The sequence below is a fragment of the Galleria mellonella genome, unplaced genomic scaffold (genome assembly GCF_026898425.1).
Source record: "Galleria mellonella isolate WM207_F2 unplaced genomic scaffold, CSIRO_AGI_GalMel_v1 utg352, whole genome shotgun sequence".
Classification (NCBI taxonomy): domain Eukaryota; kingdom Metazoa; phylum Arthropoda; class Insecta; order Lepidoptera; family Pyralidae; genus Galleria; species Galleria mellonella.
In genome coordinates this window covers 7,535,505-7,560,430 of record NW_026442084.1, presented here as the reverse complement: position 1 = coordinate 7,560,430, position 24,926 = coordinate 7,535,505, and the positions used below count along the sequence as shown (strand labels likewise).

Sequence of the window (24,926 nt, the reverse complement as noted above, 5' to 3'; positions counted from 1 at the left end):
TGAGAATTAAATGAGACATTAAAATTCGTAATGTCATATAAAAAAGAAAAAAAAATACATATATATTAAAAATGCCGAACACTATCTAAAATTTAACCCAATACATCCTCAGTATTTAAATGTGATTACAAAACTAAGAATCCCTAATAATGGGCACGTCCCGTCTCTTGTATCGAATAGCGTGGACGGGGGAGGGGAAAGTAACGGGTTTTAAAATCCCCAATGTAGGATTAACCCCATTTCTAGCAATATACTGGTAGAAATGAAGTTATTTCGGGGAAACGAGATACTAGATAGTGGAGAAATTATTAAGACTTGATTATGAAAATTCACGCCATATCACACCCTTCAAACCGAAACACAGCCATGCAAACACAACTGCTTCACGGTTGAAACACGAATGGGACAGAGGTACCCAAGCAATCAACTTTTGTTCAAAGTCTTCCTCTGGTGTATTCACCAGAGGAAGACTTTGTACAAATATCACATATAATATGTGATTTCTTTTATTTCTAAGTGTAATAAAGTATATATACATAATTTATCAATAAATAATATAAAGCGAAATTCTCCCCCGCGCCTGTTGTACGAACCAATTGTATTAGTGTCGAACAGATGAACAGATCGTAGTATTGTATGTGTATTGTTTCTAATCAGTTGACTACCATTCGACGGTTGCATAATTAATAGACTTCACAATTGAGGAAGCTACCAATTCGTCAATATTTCTTTGTGTCTTTGTATTACGCTATATCTATGCCAATTTAGAACCGATTTTTATCATTATTCTTATTTATTTATTTTTTACTAGCGACCCTCCCCGGCTTCGCGCGGGTACACATCACATCAAGTCCCATTAGAAACCTCTAAATTTATCAGTGTTTCTCTACAATATTATGCATGTATTATACATATAAACCTTCCTCTTGAATCACTCTATCTATTAAGAAAAACCGCTTAAAAATCCGTTGCGTAGTTTTAAAGATTTAAGCATATATAGGGACGGACAGACAGCGACAGCCACTTTGTTTTATATTATGTAGTGATATAAATTTTTTATTAAACGGCTGTATCAAAAATTTGTTAAATTTGATTTTTAATTCCAATAACACGCAGTCTGTTTTCTTTTTCTGTGTTACTCAGAACGGCAAACAAGCTGAAGTTTCACTTGATGGAAAGGGGTAACAGTGTGAATATCACCAAGTATATTGCCCTATGTCCACGGTTACCATGATACGATTTGATATTCTTTCTCTCAACATACCGACAGTAGTTTGTCTGCCGGACTGTAACAGAGGCCATTGTCTTCCTTAAATAGTACACGGCTGTCCGCGGTACGTGCCGAGGAAGCGATTGGACACTTTTTGACCGTAAACGCCCGAGGCAGGATGGTTTTATGATGTTTGTTGACCATTTTACTTTGTCATAAGTGCGATAGTCCGTCCGTTACCGTTCGTTTAATTGGCAAAAAATTGCTCTGCCAAAAAATAGCAACTTGAATCGTGACAAGATTCGTTATCATCGTATCAACCTCTAACTGTCCACTGTTGAACATAAGCCTCCCCCTTTTTTGCCAGTAGTCGCCACGTTTGGCAAGCGGATTGGCAACAGCAGTTAGACTTTGGAAATATTTTAAGAGGGATGCTGCTGTCCATCCCTCGCTAAAATTACTATTCAGTTGAATAAAACGCGCCGATGAATGGTTTAGATGTTGACACATTATTTATGGGATGAAAGTGGATCTCCGCAAGCGCTATCGAAGTATACACGGGTGGGATATCAGAGAAGAAATAAGTAAAGACGAAGCTAGATCAGCTGGCCCATCGTGACGAATTTAACAGAAATTCATCACGATGGTTTCATGGCTACCGCGCGGAGGTCGACCTGTTAGAGTATATTGTTATCAGCTAGTCCCCGCTAGTATAAATTCCATACAAGTAGACACGTTAGATTTCAAATTGTGTCTACAAATAGATTTAACAGTTTCGGAAGGTTGTTAGAAGTGGAATATTGCAAGGAACTCGTTAGTGTCACTTTACGAGATTTTATTTAACTTGCTTAGTTCGTATGATCGTCCTTCCGTGCGTCCGTTCGTCTGTCCTTCCGGTTAATTCGTAATCCATTATTAAGCACTTCCTGGCATCAATACATAGTAATACGGTCCATCAAGTGTAGATTCGATGATGCTTAATGAAATGCAGGCGAATTATGCATTCATTACAGAAAATTCATAAAACTACTCTATTGGGGGGGGGGGGGGGGTTAGTTATGGTATCTAGCTGCCCTTATCTGGACGACCTCCTCGCTGATCTGACTGCATCTTCACCAATCATCCCTCATCGATCCCCAAGCGCCAGTGCATATCATACCTGTATACATAGCGCTGGTGAGGTTACTATTTCATTTTCATCCTATTAAAATACCAACTACTCCATTTTACATTATAGTCGTGAATAAATTTTTTTATTAAATTTCTCTCAGAGTTTGTATTATATTATCATCTATGCAGACAGCTAGTTCGCGTCAAGTGATTATCGTCGACACGTCATGACTCTTGACCTTTGGGAGATGAATATCTATTCTGAAGTATCTATTTCAGATATAGTCTTTAGGTCTCATAGATGGAGGATTTTAGTAGATTATGCACCGCATATTACTTATTTATTCTTATTTTATAAAGAATGAAACGCACCAATAAACGATCATTTTGGATTTAGAACGAGAAAGGTTTTGCTCTGTTGACAGGAATTTGTGGTAGAAGAGGACATATTACGCCGACACCAAATAAAATGGGGAAAGACAAGGCAATGATGATCATGACGATGATTGTGCTCCGTAAAAAAATTACAGCTGCAATATTCACAAAATTAATATAGAATTAACATGAGTGTATTATTTATTGCTGAAAGGACTGTCAAAGTAGAGACAAAACCTATTTTAGCTGTCGAACTGTTTTGTGTCTTTCTTTTGTGCTAAATTTTCAATTTGAAAGAAAGTGAAAAAACTGTGGTATAGTTAAACTATGTAGAAGATTTAAGTTTTTACGAATAAAGAGCATTGTTGATGTAGTTGTGTATAAAAAAAAAATTTAAATTAATTGAGAGCCTCCTTATTTTGCAAGCTGTTTAAAATCCGATTTGGCAAAAAGGCAAATATACGCCAGAACAGTGTGCCAGATTCCGCAATTTTGGATAAAAACTGTTATGTTGGTTAAATGTCGAAAAAATGTAATTTGGGTATTTAGTGATTTTGGCTTTTTAGTGTTTTGTTTATTTTTTCGTCGCTTTATGGTTATATGGTAAAACATCATGATAATGCAGAAAAGATTGTGATTGTCTAAAAAGAAAAGAAATTGTATAAAATTTGAAAAAAAGTATTGGACGTTTGGAGTGAAATAGTAAATAATAATATCGCATTTATCAACGCTCCGTCCGAAACACATGTAGAAATATATGTGCAATGCTGTGACGACAACGAATGCCACTTTGCGAGTAAAATTTTCCTTGTTTGGTTGGCACAAGTGTGCTCGTTTGCCGGTGACGTCCACTTAATTTTTATACAAATTATGCTGGGGCTATTGTTTTTAGTTTACAGTACAGTGGTTGTGTTGGCAGATTCCGATATTGTAGTTTTAGTAAAGGTTAACTGTAAGAGATATATCTATCATCAGAGGGAGACTTTGTACAAAATTCGTTTGCTTGGGCACCTCTGTCCCATTCGTGTTTCTACCGTGAAGCAGTTGTGTTTGCATGGCTGTGTTTCGGTTTAAAGGGTGAAATATGGAAGTTAATTTACAGGGTACAGAGGAATAACACCTGAGTCCTCAGGAATGGCAATGGGGGGTATCATGGGCGAAACAGTATACTCTGTTATGTCCATGGCACTGCTCATGTCTATAGGCGACGGTTACCACTTTTCATCAGGTGGGTCGTCAGCTTGTTTGTCATTCTAAGTTGCATAAAATGTCTGTGAATGGATAAATTCTATTATATTAAATATTTTAATGTGCCCAATGTAAATTATATACAATAATGATTTTACAGTACAATACAATTTAGCTATATTTATTTATATATAGAATTGTATTTGTTAAAAATAAATCGCTTGGTTAGGGATAAGAGGAAATGAATTTGCATTCATCTCCTATCAGTGGAGATGAATAAAATTACAGTATTGCCCACTGGGAAGACGTAGGTAGGAACAAGTGGAATTTGTCTTTTTTGTAATAACATACAAAAATTATAGACTGTTTGATACAATATTAATAAATTTATATTCTTTATTGCACTTGTAAATTACAATGTTAATGCATTTATAAATATTGTGAGCAAGGGTGGACTTATCTCTGACAGAGATCTCCTCCAGTCAACCCAATGCAGTTAGAAAACATGTTGTTAGCGGGCAGCTGAAGTGCTACAACTATTAATATTTAGTGTACATAAACAAATGTACAGTTAAATAAAATATTAAGATACATAATAAAATATTACATAAATACATATACTATAAATAAATATAATATCTACCTACTATAAATATTACATACAAAAATCCTTCTCTAAATTGACTCAACCTAGAATCGAACCCCGTGCCTCGCTACTCTAACGAAGCAACGCCGCACTACAATTTATCAACATCCTGTCACATTGCGGATGTCACTGTGTACACAATATCATTACATCTACCTTCCTGTTCCACACTTCGTATTTATTGCTTTCTAGTTGGTGCTCTTATCACTTTTTAGGGCAAGTGACAAATATTAGCTATAAATCTATAATGTTATTATGAAAGAATAATTCAAGATTTTGTTCCACAGATAGATCGATATTAATTTGTGATTAAAACAGTTCTTTTTATTTTATTCATTTATTTATCATTCACATGAAACATGATATATAAGGTGTTACATATAAAAAACATATGTGTACATGTTTCGCCATACATAGTCATGTGAATGTTAGGTCTTTAATACTATATTTATTTACTTTATTATGTTATGTCAATATGTTAGAGGGAGACTGTACAAAAGTCGATTGCGTGGGTACTTCTGTCCCATTCGTGTTTCAACCGTAAATTAGTTGTGTTTGCATGGCTGTGTTTCGGTTTGAGGGGTGGGATATGGCGTGAATTTACTGGGTACGGTGGAATAACACCTGAGTCCTCTGAAATGGCAACGTATGAGGGATATCATGGGCGAAACAGTATACTCTGTTATGTCCATGGTACTGCTCATGTCTATAGGCGACGGTTACCACTTTCCATCAGGTGGGCCGTTAGCTTGTTTGCCATTCTAAGTTGTATAAAAAAAAATGTCGGTGTTAATTTAATCATTTGCTCCATAATTTTCATCAACGTTTTAAAAATAGCAATACATACAATATTCGATACATCAGTCAGTGTATTGTATCATGTATCATATATGTATTTATTGTAACATTAAATTTGTTACATTATATGGGATATTGTTAATGAACCAATACTGTCTTTTAACGGATGATAATGGAATGGTAACCTCGTCTGCGCTATCGGTATACGCTGGCGGGGCACCATTGAAGGATGATTAGATGAAAAGGCAGGTAGGTCATTTAGTCCATCGTGAGGAATTCGACGATACTCAAGATGGTTTCCAGAAGGAACCGCTTGGAGGTCGACCTGATAGGATAAATTGATAACCAATACTGTATTAACGCCATAATATTGTATTGGTATAATTAATGTTAATTAAGTTAAAAAGTTAATGAAGGCACAAAAATATTAATATCTCAAATTAATTTATTTATTCGTCAAATATTTATGTACACTTTTGAAGTAACCATTTATTAAACTTTATGTTTAAAGTTTTATTGGCAAGTTCTCGAATCTGTTTTGGTGTTTTATATATATTTAATTACTTATGTACTGAACTAATAGTAGCGTAAATGTATCCTTTCAGATAAAAACTGAATTTTCCATAAAGTTATAAAGTAACAAACAAAAAAAATAATCGAATTTTAAACCTCCTTTTTTAAAGTTGGTTGAAAAAGCTATTTACGTTACAAGTGCACTTAAAATGAAACCTAGATATGATGATAAATCAGCACCACTATAATATTTACATGCAAAAAATATACATTAGCCATTTTATTTATATGTATTTGAATCGCCCCATTCCTTTTAAGTATTTTACAAAGTAGTGAAATGTATGAATGAAATAGGTGCATATGTGTGCGGTCGCTACGTTCAGAACGTGTTTTTTTTTCTTTTCGTTTTTTTTTTTCAGTGCGTATGTTAGTGTATCTTCTTAAAAAGATGTTGGAATTTAATGAAATTTTTAAAATGACAGAGCGCTTATATTTTATTGTAGCATGGCCGTATGTATATCGTACCATTTTACCATCACGTTATAGTAGGAGGCCAAAATGTATGCAATTCTATATAGTTACTATTATGTTTCTGTCAAGACATCGCTTAATTAACCACGATCTTCTATACTTTGCGGGAGTAAGGGAGCCTTAGGGCGGATTCCTTTGCCCCTGCTTCAACTCCGGGGGCGACTACTCCCGGGTTTATAGCTCTTCTCTATTGGACGAGGAGTGGTCTTCTGATACCGTTTACAGGGGGGAAAGGAATTGTTAGTAATGGAGACTGAGAATCCCATTGCTAACAATATACCCAACCAGGTCGACCTCCTCGCGGTTCTCCCTGAAAACTATCATGGTTAATTCCTGATGAATTCATCATGACGGGCTAACTGGCCTGTTTTCATTCTCGTCTATCACCCTTCACTGGTGCTTCGCCAGCGTATCCCGTTAGCGCAGGCGGGGTTACCATACCGTTTTCACCTATCAAAAAAAAAAACATACCGTTTACAATGTCTATTTCGTAGTACTTGAGTATAGGTGGCGCTTTGTGATATGTTTATAAATATTGATTAGTATAGTGATAAGTGGTTTGATCCAAGAATGAACATGCAATAAATTTGACTCTTATTATTAAAAAAAAAAAAAAAAAAAAAAAACAAAAATAAAGATGAAAATGTATTTACCAATGAAGACTTGATTCATTTCTATTCTTAGATTCTGCACGTGTTTTTTATCTAAACAAAATATTATATTTTTTTTATACAACTTAGAATGGCAAACAAGCAAACGGCCCACCCGATGTAAAGTGGTAACCGTCGCCTATAGACACGAGCAGTACCATGGACATAACAGAGTATACTGTTTCGCCCATGATACCCCCCAAGCGTTGCCATTCCTGAGGACTCAGGTGTTATTCCTCTGTACCCTGTAAATTCTCGCCATATCCCACCCTTCAAACCGAAACACAGCCATGCAAACACAACTGCTTCACGGTAGAAACATGAATGGGACAGAGGTACCCAAGCACTTTGTACAAAGTCTCCCTCTGGTATATATATTATGTATGTATGTGGTATGTATATATATTAGGTATAACATAATATAGTTCCCGGTATGATGCGCCGATATTCACAGTTATCTAGGCACTCCAGTGCCTCGGAGCGAGTGCCAAGAAACTCCGATATATTGTAGTGAAGACGTAAATTTGATAGGCGCCAAGAAAAAGCTTTTATAATCTGTTTTTTTTTTTATTCTATATTTGTCACAATTAGTAAACAAATTTAGTCATCGGTATGTCTTTGTTTAAATTTAGTTATTTAAAAATAAAGTGGACAGTAAGGTAAATAATAATATGTAAATGATAGTATCTAACTCATTTGCATCCTTTAAGAGTATTTTCTTTTCACGTTTTGCAATATGAGTATTAGTAGTAACATTTTTGGTATGTCTTGTTATCGTTTAAAATAACTAAAAATAAATAATAACAAATAAATTAAGAAGGTTTTCGTATTTTATGATATACAATAACTTAAGATTGTCTCCCACAGAAAAACTGACTACAATTGTGACAAAAAGTTATTTTCATTTAAAAAAAGAATTTTCCAAAACGGTTTATAACTGACGGAGTTATGAGGTATAACAAACATACAAAAAAAAACCAACCAAATTGAGAACCTATGTTTTGAAGTCGGTAGAAAATATAAAATTTGCCATGACATCGTGTCACGAACCATCACCTATGTAAGATATAATCGAAACTCGCTCATTTATTTTTCAAGTTGTTTTTAAAAATGTTATAATATTTATGATTGCTGCATATTCAAATATTTCAACCTGTTGTAAATAGCAGGATGCAGTAATAAAACATATATGTATTTGTGATATAATAAGTTTAGTGAAAAAATACAAGACATGTCTTATAAAAATCTGACTTAAAAAATAATACATTGTTCTGAAAAACCTCAACGTCAACAGCCAGTATTAAAACTCCAATACAACCTGAAATTTATTTATTTATTTATTAGTCGTTAGTATATGTACATGGCGGACTTAATGCTAAAAGCATTACTCTCCCAGTCAACTATAGGGAAGTGTCAGAATACTCGAATGCGGTATTAGTAATTATTGATTTGTTATTTATATACGTACTAAAATTACGTATATAAATAACAAATATACTTTCACTGAAATTCTTATTATTCGACGTTAAAGTTGACTTTATTTAAAAAGAAAGCAACCTATCATATAGATATTACTAATTAACTTATTCAATACCTTAACTAAATAAAAAAATTTGTCTTTCTTTCTTTCTAATCAAACTGTTTGTTTGCAGGTCCGTGCGTTGCGTAGCGAACGGACGCAGCGCGTGGCGGCCGACGACACGGTACTACTCGGCTGGTATTGGTGAGGCGGCAACATGAACGAATTGGACAGCCTGCGCCAGGAGGCGGAGACCCTTAAGAATGCTATCCGGGTACGTGTGAACTTGTCCATTTTCGTCCACCTGAATAGAGGACAGATTCGATACAGGGCCGGATTATCCATTAGGTATACTAGGAAACTGCCTGTGGACCTCCATCGGATAGGGGAGGCGCGCTCCTACGAAAATAGTTTTTCGAGATAAATCGTAAATTTTTTTATTTATTTTTTTATATTGTCATATTTTAATACATATTATTTCCGAATCGATACAAACATCGTAGCCTTCAAGAAAAGAGCATGTTCCTTTATAAAAGGCCGGCAGCACACCTGCGATCCCTCTCGGTGTTGTGAGTGCTAATGGGCGGCGGTAGTCACTTACCATCATGGGAGCCGCATGCTCGTTTGCCTCCTGTGTTATATAAAAGAAAAAAAAAAAACATTTCCTAATGCATTTAAAATTAGTATATAATGTTATAGCAGCATTTTTGCACATGAGATGTTCATTGCCTAGTGACCGCAAATATGGTTAATCCGACCCTGCTTCGACGTAACGTTATTTTTCAACTTTATGTATGAATCGTTTAAAAATTGTTGTCACACTTGCTCCATATTTCGGAGAGTAGATACGTAAAGCCATTGCCCAGTAGGCCACGTCCTTCCTCTATGACTGAGATGGTCTCAAAACTTGTCACCAGAGGGCGGCATAAATAATTAGTATGTAGTAGAAACACAGTCATGCATACACAATTGCTTCACGGTAGAAACACAATGGGACAGAGGTGCCCAAACAAATGACTTTTGTACAAAGTCTCTCTCTGATACAATATCATCCGATTGTATGCCAACTGGTACCAGCTTAATCCAAAAAATGGCTTTTAGTGAACACTGCCCTCATTACTGAATAAACACCGGTTTCGCATTGTAATTAAAGTTAATTTTTTGTTGTACATAGGATGCTAGGAAGGCGGCGTGCGACACGTCGCTCGCGCAGGCGACGGCCAACCTGGAGCCCATCGGCCGTATACAGATGCGCACGCGCCGCACCCTGCGAGGACACCTCGCCAAGATCTACGCGATGCACTGGGGCAGCGACTCCAGGTGATACTCGTGTTGTAATATAGCTTGTTGTTTCAATTGATCGCAATGAGAAATGTAAATAAACGAATAATCGACCCGACCATACAGACCGACACAGTTTGCTGATGACCAATTTTAACACAAATAAAAAATCGTCTGATTGATTCAGATTGTTTTAGGTATTGTATATTTCTCTATTAAAGTAAAAAAATTAATGAATAAACTTTAGTTTTTTTGGTAATTTCAACAAATCTTGCTTACCTTTTCCATTAAGTTCTTCTTCTGTTCCGTTGAACAAGAATATAATATTTCCTCTTTCTCCATGTAGTAACTGAGCAAAAATACGATGCATTACTTTTCCTTTAATCATTAGAATTTCATAAGACGCACCTAATTAAAATGAGGGTAATACTGCTGTACCAAAAATGAAAGAACTCCAAATTAAACCGTCCAGCTAGTTATATTTTAACAGGCTAATATCCACTCATGAGGAGAAATCTCGTGGCCAGATATTATTGACTTGAATATGTTTTTGTGATTCTTCCCAGTAGGCTCACACTCGTGTATTGTCCTACCATTCATTTAGGAATTACCCGTAGAAGAACTACTTGCTTAATGTCCACTTAAGTAACTTTAAAATTTTAAATTTCGAACTTGTCACTTTGCTGAGAAGGCCTTATTTTTTTTTTATTGGATGAAATTGAAATGGTAACCCCGCCTGCGCTAACGGGATACGCTGGCGGGACACCAGTGAAGGATGATCGATGAGGATAAAAACAGACCAGTTAGCCCATCATGATGAATTCATCTGGAATTAATCATGACAGTTTCCAGGGAGAACCGCGAGGAGGTCGACCTGATTGGGTATATTGCTAGCAATGGGATTCTCAATCTCCATTACTAACAATCCCTTTCTCCCCGAGAAGCCCTTATAAAATGAATGAAAATGAATGATGAAAATAAAATAGTGACCTCGCCTGCTCTATCGGCATACATTGACAGGACACCAACGAAGGATGATACATGCGAACAAAAGTAGGTCAGTCGGCCCGTCGTGACGAATTCAACAATAATTTATCACGATGGTTTCCAGGGGGAACCGCATGGATGTCGATCTTATATTTTTGTTATATCATCCGTTACTTGTCCACTGCTGAACATAGGCTTTCCCCATAAGGGGCGTTGTGACAGTATAAAAAATAGTTGTGAATTCTCTTAGTCGCCTCTTACGACATTCATAGGAAAAGAAGAGGTAGCCCGTTCTATTCCGGGACCACACAGTGCTCGGTTTTCGACCTGAGTACTAACGATTCCTTTCCTCTATGCTGAGGAATCAAGACCAGTCTTGATTTTTTTTTCTCTTTTTTAATAGCAATTTACAGATTAGGTTTATGTTTAACAGTGGACAATGCACATATATTAGTAACGTTGTTTCCATCAGTCTAAGAAATAGTAAGCATATTTCCTGCCCACTGAGTTACTCAAATAAACATTCGTATCTGAGGAAATCGTTTCCTAGAAAACACCTTATGCGACGCGAACTTTACGATTTCTATTGTACCAGTGTATTTTATCAAGAAATGAGGAAATGTTTATATAAACGGAAATGGTGTTTGCTGATCTTAAATTGATCTGTCAATTGATACAGGACACTGAAGAGTCCTGCGCTGCCTGAGTTTAACACGCATATATATATATATATTAAAATATAGCTTTTTGTATATATTATTGTATATCGTGTAAAACAGCCCTATAAATGCTATTCTGTAAAGCCAAGCTCGAATTTCACTAGCGAGTCCACGAGTGATTTACATTTTGTACTCTGTAAACCAGCAAGAGCAATGACAGGCACTATTTCGTTAAAGCGACGATGTAGTGAACTAGGTTAAGTGTGCTACCATCCTTAGGATTTCCTCGTTTTGCTTGTTATCCCCAAAGTGTACAGGGTATGAATGTAAAAAGTATTGCAAAGTGGAGTGTGAAATTTTACAGAATAGCGTAGCTGTTCCGTGTGGCAAAAGATGCGTACGTGACTAGCCGCTCGATTTTATACAGAGACCGTTGAGACTCCACACATTGCGACCTCTTTCTGGAGAAAGAAAGGTTTGGAAGCCAAACGACCATTGCTAAGTCGACCCTTTGACCAATACATTGTTCGTGTTTAATTAGAATTATATACTATTCCATTGAATAGACGAGGGACGAATAGAGCAGTTCGGTTCTAATTTTGTATATCCATTGATATGCGGGCGGAAAATCGATACCGAGGCCATCCCGGACCATCGCACCGCGCCGTAACTCAAACCTCCACTATGTACTAAAATACGATGGACCATTCTATCGTATAGCCATTATCGTCTCGCTACCGCACTGGGGTCGGCCAGATGTTAATCTACTATCACACATGGGCTTGGTATACGATTGTATTGCAAGTTTCTCTCCCTGTAGCTCAGCTGTTCCTCGTATCCGTAAAAAACTCTCTTCATTTTATGTTATGTCCCAAAATGGCGTTTTACGCCTTAAAATCTGAGAATTTTTTTGACGACAGGATGCTAATATGAACCGGATTGTCTTAGATTCCCTTACCCATGCTTATAAACTCCCGGAATAAGTCCGGTCTGATCTCTGGGGGATAGTAAGAAGCAATGAAACATTGTATCACAATTCCATAACGTACAGAGACACCATCGCGACATATGCAATAAAATACTTGTATATGTGTGACCTTTGTCAGGTTATTACTTTTGTAGCTGCAACCTATGTCATTGAAGCTCCAACCTAAAGCCCATGATGTATTGAAGGGTTCCATAGCATATTTGTATATAATGCCATGGATTTGAAGTATATTTCTACAGTGGTACAGTACAAATTCGGATCACTGCAGTCTGACACGCGAACCAAGACTCATCGCAACGTAAACATTCATATTATGACTAGGTTCTATTTATAGGATCATTCGCTATCTTCACACCGTATGTATAAATCGATATATTGAAATTATATTGTGATACTATCAATATTAAATGAATATGAACATTTTTTATTTTAAGAGATATGACTAGAAATGTTTGATGCTGTTTGCCGTATAGGTTCCGTCCGGCCTCAGATTTATACTCGTATAGATAGAGCAGTGGTTATCAATCTTTTTCATTGCGCGACCCCCTTAGTGTGTATAAATATATTGCGACCCCCTACCCTCTGTGGTTCCTACTTGTATTTTATTATATTACAAACTAGCGGCCCATGGACATTTTTACATATTATAATAAAAAGTGGCCATTAAGGCTGCACATGCGACGGAAGCTTAAAAATGGGGTAACTTCTCCCATTTTCCTAACATTTCCCTTCACTGCTCTGCTCCTATTGATCGTAGCGTGATGAAAAGTATACTATAACCTGCCCAAGAGTATGAAGAATAATTGTACCAAGTTTCGTTAAAATCCGTCGAGTATATACTTAGGCACGCAATGATTCCTTTGACATATCTATATTTTATTTTTTAATAAATAAAATGAGTTTTTACGCATTAAAAAGGTGCAGAATTTATAAGACAATAAATAGAGAAGGAAACACTCCTAACTATTTATCACGCAAAATTGTATGAAAAAGTTGACTCTCTTTCCTCGAAGCATTTGTATGGAGACACTCTATCGATATAATCTAAGGTACCGGCATAGATTAAATCGCCCCTTTCTTTCCCGTGGGTGTCGTAAGAGTGGAGTTATGGTGGAGGGATTGGCAGCAGCGTTGTTCTTAAAATATCACCATAAGCCAAACTGCAGTTGGCAATACACCTGCCAAGCGTGGCAACTACTACAACCCCCCCCCCCCCTTCTTATGAGGGGGGAGGCTATGGTCAACAGTTATAAATGAATGATTGAAATAATAATTAATAGAGCTTTTATATAAATGTATTATATTACTCATATTGAACGGGATTTTCCTGTATACGGATGAAATAATGAAACATCTGTTTCCTTCTCCTGATTTGTTTATGACGTGTGCTTTGCAGTTGTTCTCACACTGGACATAGTTTTCATGTATTATTTATTTATTTATTCATAGGAAAACCAGGGCTACATTAGAGCAAATAGATACAGTTTTAGCATAACAAAATAAGCCACTAATAAGTTTTCACAAGTAGCAACAATATAGATACAAGGCGCTGTACACAAAGCAACGAAAATAGGAGTTAACAAAAAAAAAAAAGTGAATAAACAAGAGGAATAAAAATAATAATAATAAGTAAAATACAAATTAAAGATTAAATGTAAATATTTGACCAATGTATGGCCTTTTTATCCATACAATAGTAATGCAAACTGACTACGAATAAAAAAATTGCTTACTCACTTGGTTTCTCAGTGATATTATATTTTTTGCTGATACTATATTATATTGACCGACTGATATTATATTATGTGGAAATAATAAGATTATGGTTTTATCCATTTATTGGCAGTGTTTTTCTTTTTATTTATTTATGAATGGTGTAACCATCCGCTTATAAAAATGGTGTAAAATAATGCCGTTGGGGGTTGAAATAATGAACATATGTTGGCAAATTGCTCACTTCACTTACAGTATCCCAAAACGTGTAGTGAGCTATAGGTTTATTTTACAAACTTGATAATTTTAAACAATATTTAATTAATTTATCATTAAATATAGCAATATCTATACTGATCAGTACAGGTGCGTACCGGCAGTCGCGGTAGTAATCGGCATGCACGTAATGTTATAAAGAGGAAAGATTTGTATTTTTGTGTGTATGTTTGTAATGAATAAACTCAAAAACTACTTTGCCGATTTCAAAAATTCTTTCACCGTTAGAAAGCTACATTCACCCCGAATAACATAGGCTATATTTATTGCTAGAAAAGATTAGGGATTCTTACTAAAACTTTAGTAACGTAACTCAAGGTGTAAAAAATGCTATAAAATATCTTTGATCTTGCAGCGTTGGATCAATATTTACTGTATTTATTATTATTTTTTACTTGGTGCAATAAACTAGTACTTTGCCAGCTTAAACCAATAGCACAGACGGGTTACCATTTAATTTTCACCCCATTAAAAATGTATTTATAGGTGGTTAAAAGACTTGAAACTGACGGCTAAATACATTCTCTCGCCAGGAACCTGGTGTCCGCCAGCCAGGACGGCAAGCTGATCGTGTGGGACAGTCACACGACGAACAAGGTGCACGCGATACCGCTGCGCTCGTCTTGGGTCATGACCTGCGCGTACGCACCGTCCGGCTCGTACGTCGCGTGCGGCGGCCTCGACAACATTTGCTCTATTTATAGGTGAGTTGACTGTCTGTTGCTTACTTACTACGATTAAAGACGAATATGTGTGTGTGTGTGTGTGTGTATGTATATTACACACACACGAGTGTATATACGAGAAGTAGATATATCCAAGTAGATTTTTGAAGTCACACTCTGGTAATTAAATAGGATGCTTTTGAGGGGCTGTCGAAGAGATTTTTAAGGAAATACACTATTTATATGTGATTGATATAGCATCTTTTTATTTATTTACTTTTTTTTACAATCAACATATATATATATATATATATATATATATATATATATATATATATACATATATAAATTATTAGAAAAAGCTTGTTTTTAAAAATTTTATTCAATCAGGATGATGAGATTTATTTAAATAAGTAATCCAATTGTTAAGTCAATATTCCACATTGCGTACCTGATGACCAAGAAATTTATAATTAAATTATTTTAATTAATATTTTAATAAAATTAATATTTGTATAATGATAGATAGATAAATAAAAACAACAAAAAATAAAAAAAAAGTAAGGTAAAAATTGTAATTATAGTAATGAATGTACGCTATGGCCTATAATACTTGAAATAAAAAATATACATACATACATACATACATATCTGTCACGCCTGTCTCCCATTAGGGTAGGCAGAAACAATGGAACGCCAAATGCGTATATGCGTATTTATTTTCCAAATAAAAATATTTATTATGATTATTATTAATCTATCCTTGCACACGTTTCAGTCTGAAGACGCGCGAGGGCAACGTGCGCGTGTCGCGCGAGCTGCCCGGCCACGCGGGCTACCTGTCCTGCTGCCGGTTCCTCGACGACAACCAGATACTCACCAGCTCCGGCGACATGACATGGTCAGTCGGCTTTACTCATTGCTACGACTGCACAAATATTTATATCCTTATTAATATTATAAATGGGAAAGTTTGTTTGATACCTTATAGTGCTTTAACAGCTTAAACAATCACTTGAATTTGTTATACACATGTTGAGATACGGGATGGAAAAGGATATAGGCTTTTTTTACCTCACTAGGATCTAAAAGCTCTGCTCGCAGAGCTTTTAGCCATGCGCAGATATGTCTGCTATTTATTACATGTGTACGTTTTTCAAAGGAGTAAGTTCCTTTTTTTTTTTAATGGTTGATAATGAAATGGTAATCCTGCGCTATCCCGATAGCGCAGGCGGGGCACTAGTGAGGGATGATAGGCGAGGCTGAAAAGACAGGTCAGTTAGCCCATTGTGATGAATTCAGCTGGAATTCAACACGGTAGTTTCCAGGGGGAACCACGTAGAGGTCGACCTGACGGGGTATACAGCTAGCAATGAGGCTGGCAGTCCGCATTACTAACAATCTTTTTTTTTTTTTTAAAACACTAACAATCTCTTCCCTCCCAGACTCTAGTCTGCCCTTTCTCAAATTAGAGTCTAGTTTATAAATATTTGTTGTGTCCCCCCCGGCAGCGCCCTGTGGGATATCGAGACGGGCCAGCAGTGCGGCCAGTTCACGGGGCACACGGGCGACGTGATGTCGCTGTCGCTGGCGCCCGACCAGCGGACCTTCGTGTCGGGCGCGTGCGACGCCTCCGCCAAGCTGTGGGACATCCGCGACTGCCAGTGCAAGCAGACCTTCCCCGGACACGAGAGCGACATCAACGCGGTCACGGTCAGTAGCGACACACCTGGCAAGGCTGAAACTTTCAGCGTCATCGAGTTAGCTAGCAATTTTAACCGACTTCAAAAATAAGGAGGTTCTCAATTCGGTTGTTATTTTTTATGTTTGTTACCCCATAACTTAGTTGTAAAACGATTTTCGAAAATTCTCTTTTTATCTCAAAGGATATACTTACAGGTTGGTTCCGTAGAAATTTTAGCAAAATCGAATGAGTAGTTTAGGTTTTAAATAAAAATAAATCGTTTTGTCACAATTAAAGTTTTATTTTTATAGCTACTTGTAAATTCTTTGAAGGGGAATAATAAAGAGTTTACATTAATTTATTCCTACACGCTTGCAATTCTTTTTGCTGCAAAATACGCAATTAAGAATGTTGGCTGTCAGGAAAGGAGATCATCCGTTCATTAAGGAATAATCATACCAATATTGTAAATGTCGAAGTTTATAAAAGCGTTTGGATGTTTGTTACTCAATCTTAAACGGCTGAACGGATTTTAATGAAATTTGGTAAATGAGTAGATTATATAAAAATTTCAAACATAATATAATGATTTTTTGTGTACTACTATTATATGTGTATTTACTATTTTATAAATGGTGCAATAAAGTGTAAAATAAATAAATGATTCGCGCGGCCAAACCGCCAGGAACAGTTAATAAATATAGAATTTATTGTATATAATTTATATCGGATACAATAAAAAATTATATATTATACAATGTAAGTTGTGTGTGCGCAGTTCTTCCCGTCGGGGTTACGCTTTCGCCACTGGATCGGACGACGCCACTTGTCGCCTGTTTGACATCCGGGCCGATCAAGAGCTGGCCATGTATTCGCACGACAACATCATCTGCGGCATCACGTCTGTGGCGTTCTCCAAGTCGGGCCGGCTGCTGCTCGCCGGCTACGACGACTTCAACTGCAACGTGTGGGACTCGATGAAGAGCGAACGCGCCGGTACCCTACAATGCATACATACTATCATCTTCCTGTCCTTATCCCAATTATTATTTGTGGTCGGCGTAATATGGTTTTATCCATATTACTAAAGGATTTGGGTTTTACGACCGACCGCCTGCCTGACGTCAGCCCTCTTTGGGAATGCATTTGTTGGTGGTTTCCGCCACCTACGGCTTGGGGGAAAGGATTGAAGAAAAAAGAGAAGGGAACATTGGAAATGCGTAAAGGAAATTAGTAAATGAGAAGAATAAGGGACTTATGTGGGAAAGGAAAGGATAGCCCGGGGTCGCTTACCTGTATGCCCTTTTTTAGAATGGGACATATTTCTAGAGAACACCCCTGACGTATACATTCTCATACTATATGTCTTCTTAATATATTCATATGAAGCGTGTACTGAAAGATTGAAAAACATATAGCATGTTAGTTCAACTCTATAGAGGATGGATGAAAGAATTAAGAAAGAGATAAAGCACGAATGAATGGAGATGTCAGTAGGAGCCACCCTAGACGGCTTATAATAATGCGACAGAATAAAAAAGACCCAAATGAAAAGTATCAGAAATAGGTGAGTGTGTGTGAATAGATCGGTGAATGTGGGGAAAGTGAAAAAGATCTGTTTCTTTCGGAGTATTTGGCGTTCTATTGTTTCTGCCTACCCTAATGGGAGATAGGCGTGACGGATATGCATGTATTTTATTTTATCTTTATTTGGTCACCCAGAAATTGTTACACTAAGAAAATTTAATATTAAGATTACTATCTATTTATATATATATGGACAATCATTTTAAGGGAAATGCAGCAAGATAATAAAAAAAAAACAATAATATACCTAGGTAAGTGTTATTTTTCCATCTAGAATACTACTAACGAAGTGTATTTTATTGCAGGTATCCTGGCCGGACACGACAACCGCGTCTCATGCCTGGGCGTCACCGAGAACGGCATGGCCGTCGCCACCGGCTCCTGGGACTCCTTCCTCCGCATCTGGAACTAAATATCCTCTACGCCCCCCCTCTTATCCCCCTCCACACTCCACTTGTAAGCGCGTCTCAACAAAATGGCCGCCACCGGGCCGCGTCAAAATGGCGCCTTTTATATCTGAATTTAAAATGTTTAACGCGCGAGTTTCGAATTTTAAAGTGTGTGAATGGGTCGCGCTTGTCCTAAAAAATATTACAATTTTATCGGCCGCGAACGCTCGGTTTAACTTATTGAAATATGAACTGTTACGCCACAGCCGTAAAGTGCAAATTTCAACGCAGTTAAATCGCCGAGACGCCCGTAATCTTGCAGTATTTAAGCTTAACTGATCTGATTCTGCGGTCTCTTGACTACGCAAAAGTTTTAACCACAATCCCCGCGTATTTTTGATTGCGTATCAAACGCTGGCGGGGATTCGAGACGGCACAGTAATCGCTTTACTTATTTGTACGTAGGGGATAATTTCTAAAGTGGAAAGCATTTAACGAGTTTCGAAGGATATATAGTTTATATGTGTGCGTGGCGAACGTATGTGTGTATCACGATCCATGTTCACGTTATAATTACATATTACGTATGCGTTAATGTTTAAGTAAATAGCGTAGCACCTAAGCCTTTCCCCGGAGGGCGGTCCCTGCCGTTTTATGTTTCTGTGACTTGGTAAGTTTATTATTATAACTTTTTCTGTTAAATATTAAAAGAATGTGAAAGTTGGTGACAGTTATCGGATGTTTGTTATGCAACATTGAAATTGCTGAACGGGTTTCAATAAAAATTTGCTATTTAGACAAATCATGTTTTAATCAACACATAAGGTGATTTTTATTCCATTTTTACGGGGATGAAATAGCTAGGTAAATTTTATATTCAAAAGTTACTAATGTCCTTTACTTAATTATTTATTTATACAAAACACAAAATAATTGTAAAGAATAGAAACTACATAACAATTTAAAAATAATTAATTGGATTGGTTTTTATTTATCATCATCATCATCATGTCAGCTGTGATAACTGTCCACTGCTGGACATAGGACCTCCCCCATAAACTGCCATAAGGAACGGTCCCAACCCACCTGCATCAACTAACTTCCTGCAATGTATTTGAGGTCGTCACTCCATCTAGTGGGAGGGGTTTATTATTATTATAAATAATATAGTTCAGTTCATCATATTACACAGTGGTAGCCCCCACTGCTCGCCTATACTTTTTAATGGATGGGAATGGATGGATACCCCAACTGCGCTATCGGTATACGCGAGCCGGGCATCAGTGAAAGATATAGGGACATCAGGCCCCATTACTAACAATCCCTTTCCCGCCGTGTCCAGCAGTTCATTCTCACCCATTAACAAGTATAGGCGAGCAGTGGTACTACCACTATGTAATCACGTTATGAACTGAACTATTTTATTTATTTACTATCGGCCCGTTCCGTCGCACGGGTGGACATTTTTAACATTTCCCTTCACTGCTCTGCTCCTATTGATCGTAGCGTGATGATAAGTATACTATAACCTGCCCAGGAGTATGAAGAATAATTGTACCAAGTTTCGTTAAAATCCGTCGAGTAGTTTTTGTTTCTATAACGAACATACAGACAGACAGACAAAAATTTTACCGATTGCATTTTTGGCTTCAGTATCGATCACTAATCAGCCCGTGATAGTTATTTTGGAAATATATTTTATGTACAGAATTGACCTCTACAGATTTATTATAAGTATAGGTTTATATGGTTTATATGCTTTATTTAGTGCTTAATATGTACATTAAGCACTAAATAAATGTTTCTTTTTTCTTTCTTTCTTTCACTTATATTCTTCTATAAATCCCAATTTTCTCATTCCAGATAATACGTCGCACAATAGTGAAATCGTATTAAAAAAAAATAAAAGAACCAAATACTATTATTAATATATCTGTGTAAAATTAATTGAATGAAAAATTTGTTTTTTGTCATATATATAAAAATTGTAATTCTAACGGTTGGAGCTAATTTATGGTTTAATTTTATAATTATTATATTAAGTGTAAATCTGTTTTTTTTTTCTATCTTGTCTTATTCACAAAACAATCTCGACACAAAAATTTATAATCTACATTAATAAATATGTTTTTAAACAAATAAACATCCTTATCTGAACAATTTGTTTTCATTTTTCAAATTTTATAAAAATATTATGCCAAGATTGTTTACCAAAGACAAGTAGGAAAAAGCAGAGTGTAACAATTATCCGATTAATGTTAATGTCTGTATGTATACTGTATAATAAAGATCTCTCCTACAGGTCGTAATCACCATTTCTTAGGGCTTCTATACACGTACTACAAATCGACAATGCACGAGTGCAACTCTGTCATTCTCTAACAAAATGTCGATCAGACATTTCATTTCCTTGTCGTGTGTAGATGCCGTTACAATGTTTCTCGTCTAAAGTTAAGCATTCCTCCGTCGTTTATAAAACTATGTTTTCATCCCTTAAAATGATAGAAAAAGTTTAAAAACCAAGATTGTATTAAACAAAATTGATACCAATGGATTCGACCTCGAAATACGTGGCTCACGTATGTTACGGGATGTAAGACGAACGTTTAGCATCCTATCTTCTCCGATTTAAGAAAATAACGATAATATCTAATCATAAAGATCTAATTTCATCAATAAAATTTCAATACAATCTCTATTTGGTTATAAGCTTTTTGATAGGAAGGCTATGTTCATATGTTAATTTTTAATGTAATCATAATACAATATACTTTAACATTTACAATACATATTGTTATCAGTCAAAACTTCGTATCAATATCCCTACATAACATCTTGTAACGGTATTATATATTAAACAGGTGTATTTAACATGTAATACTAAACAAGTCGTTCACAATTTATGACATTCAGTACCCTAATTATATGCAACGATGTTTGAAACGTATGCAACGATAAATCTTTGGGTATGTAACGATATAACCATTGCGTACGCAACGATTATCGTTGTTCGGTGAGAATGTAACATTGTAATTGGGTGCATAACGATTATTCGTTGTTTGTAATCATATTGTCCGTTTTGAGTGTAACGGTCAATGATAAATCATTTTCTTTGTGATGATTATTCTCTTAACATGTGCAACGATTTTCCGTTGTGTATACAACAATTATAATTGCATCTAATTCCGGTACTTACGTGTCATCTAATCCTATCTCAGGTCAAATGCATTTTATATTTCATTCCTAATTTTTTTTTTTTTTTTGTAACGTTTGGTTTTTTATACGAACGTTGAGTAACACGGTTTTAATGTTGATATAATTTGGTGTAAAATCAGCAATGGGAGCGTAGAAATTATGTCTATATTATTTCTTGAGGTATTTTTAAATATATTTTTTTATCGGGGGATACATTTAATCTCAATGTCGAGAAGTTATCGCTCGAAAATAAATTGTAAACGTGGAATTATAAAATGGAGATTAAAATTTTTAATAATTTATCGATAATCTACAGTGTTTAGTTTTTTTTTTTTTTTTTTTTATGTACTATATCTTGGAATAGCAAAAACTGTTTTGATATAATAGCATCGGTATACAAAAAACCCAAGATGTGTACAATCGAAAATTCGAAAAGGTGGTACTGAAAATAGAGCGCAGCATGACCAAATCATCGCCCGTTTCCAAGTTGTTCACTGTCAAAACATGTCGAAGCGTTCTTACGAATTTTTTAAAAATCGAACGTCCAAAACGCTGATAAGACATACTTTCTTTGATAAGTGTAATTCGTAAATATTAATCGTATTTATAAATATATATAAAAATAGCATTCGTGTGGCTTTTTGAACGGAAATGAATATCTTGGGTTTTTTATAGATCTATGTGTAACTGCACAAAACTCTAATATTGTATTTTAATTGAATATCTATCACATTGCAACAAATGCGCACGCGTTTTTGGCACTGATTAAATGCACAAATATTAATTGATCATTATTATAGCCTTTGTTTGACCAAAGTATCATTAAAGCTACATAGTCGTTAATGATACGTGGTGGTCGTGTTCATGAGGAGTACTTAGGGTCTCAAATGCACATCGTACATGAAACAGCTTGTGAGTATTGGTTCTTGGGATGGACGCATGGTGAGGGAGACCGTGGTATAATCACCATCTCACATTTAGGGTGAGTATTCACTGACACCATTCGCTTAGTACATTAATGTTACATTAATCACATCACATCAGCGAATTACGTTGATATGTAATATTTCAAGGCGGGGGTAATGGACACGCTCATGTAACGCCTCGTTATTTGAGCATGTTTCCGGTAAATACTCACCCTTAGGGACGCTCGAACATCACATCGCGTCCCTTATTAGTTCATTTTTCTAGAATAAGCTAGGCCATAGTTATTTAAGGGTATAAACGACAGGCATTCGTAACTCCCAGCATTCTGCGGTGCCAACTGCAGTGGCCGGTTTTTTTTTTTATTGTAAATTCGGTAAGTATACAGTTTGGTTTTCATGCACAAATTATTTATTTGACGGTCAAACCGTGTAGTTCTTGGTATTGTAGCCTGTATAAGACAATATTGAACTGGATTGAGGGTACAGTTTTGTAAAACAAACAAACTAGTATCAAATATAATAGTAATATTATCTGTACAGTCGATTTGGCACTAGTGTTCCCAAATGCCAAACACTACACAGTTGCATCGGGTCGGCTTTTTAATTTAATTACTTAGTCGATGGATGGTTGTCGCGCTATTGTTTTTAACTTTTTATTAAGCCTTCGTCTTAGATAGGTTATAATATATTTAGATGTTTATATTAAGGCAGGCGCGGTTCGACATAGCAACACTGGAGCTAATCTGAATATATCCAAATGCTTTCGGATTTCTCACCATTTTTAATCACAAACACTATGTTAGTATGTATTGTGCTCAAAATATGCATAATGTATGTATCTATGTAGTATGTGACAACTGTTTGAAGTATGATTTTTATTCGTGTTTATAATTTATTCCAATAATATTTACATTTTTATAATCGACACGACATATATAAGCTTCAATTAACGGAAAAGATGACTGTACGTTTTTTAAATGGCATATCAAAATTGCTCCGCAGTTTTATACACATTGATAAAAATACAATTCATAATAACGCAGTTTGATTTCCATTTTCTGTGTATTTACTATAAATCTAAAGAAATTATAGCAAATTGGTACATCATTGTATACACACGCATGCATCTACTTGTCTATATAAGGATTTCGTGTTAGGGATGCCATTTTATTTGTCCAATGCAAAATAAGATGGCTGCCTTTTTGGCGCGCTTTCAAAGCAAGAAAAGCAAAGGAAACAATCCCATACTGCCATCCATTGCACTGGACAGATAAAAGTTGTAGGTAATCGAAGTTGGCTCTGGTATGCTAGTTTTACGCATAGAATAAGACAATTTTTTAAAAATAAACATTGTTTTCTACTGTAACGGCTTCTTTTCCGATCGATGTACGAGAACATTTAATATGATATAGTATACTATTAAATATGTATAATAATTAAAATTAATGGATAGTTTGATGGCTCCTATTTGGTTTTTCTATTCAGACCAATTTTTCTCACTTTTACATCGTATTCTTGGAATGGACTGCCATATTTTAACCTTTAACTGTAACTTTAATAATATATATATCTTACTTAAAATGAAGGGTAAAATAAACGTTTTGCATCCACAGTTTTGATATCGCAAGGTTCACAGATTCTAATACGTACCATTTTACATTATAGAATAAAACGCTAACAGCGCGTACTGATAAGAGAATTACCTTGTATAATATGCCTATAGGTAACTGAACGAACCTTGGATGGATGGTAGAATTTGGTATTTTGATGGTGTTACAATGGAACGTTACATACATTAGGTTAATACCAATATCCCTGGATGTATATCAGATTCCTTTGACACCGTATTTAAAGTTTTTTATAAGTTAATTTTTATTTGCTAGTCCACGTCTTTGATATGTTAAAAATAATTATTCTTAGTGGTGTAATACTAATTATAATGTATTGTGTAAAATATTTTTTTTTTTTAGTTATTATTATATCAATAAATTAAAATTTGTTTATTTTAAAAATATGTGTTTTATTTCTGATTGAGC

The 24,926-nt window shown here is 35.7% G+C and overlaps 1 protein-coding gene across 1 annotated transcript in view; it reads left to right on the top strand.

Annotated features, from left to right (window-relative positions):
* LOC113519431 (guanine nucleotide-binding protein G(I)/G(S)/G(T) subunit beta-1) overlaps positions 1–23,449 on the top strand; it is a 40,983-nt gene extending 17,534 nt beyond the window's left edge. Inside the window, 9 exon segments of the mRNA XM_026904537.3 lie at positions 8,674–8,814; positions 9,715–9,860; positions 14,978–15,148; positions 15,888–16,010; positions 16,621–16,822; positions 17,572–17,583; positions 17,585–17,789; positions 18,686–19,439; positions 20,633–23,449. Coding sequence (XP_026760338.2) covers positions 8,758–8,814; positions 9,715–9,860; positions 14,978–15,148; positions 15,888–16,010; positions 16,621–16,822; positions 17,572–17,583; positions 17,585–17,789; positions 18,686–18,792 — 1,023 coding nt within the window. The 5' untranslated portion in view covers positions 8,674–8,757 and the 3' untranslated portion in view covers positions 18,793–19,439; positions 20,633–23,449.
* The last annotated feature ends 1,477 nt before the right edge of the window (positions 23,450–24,926 follow it).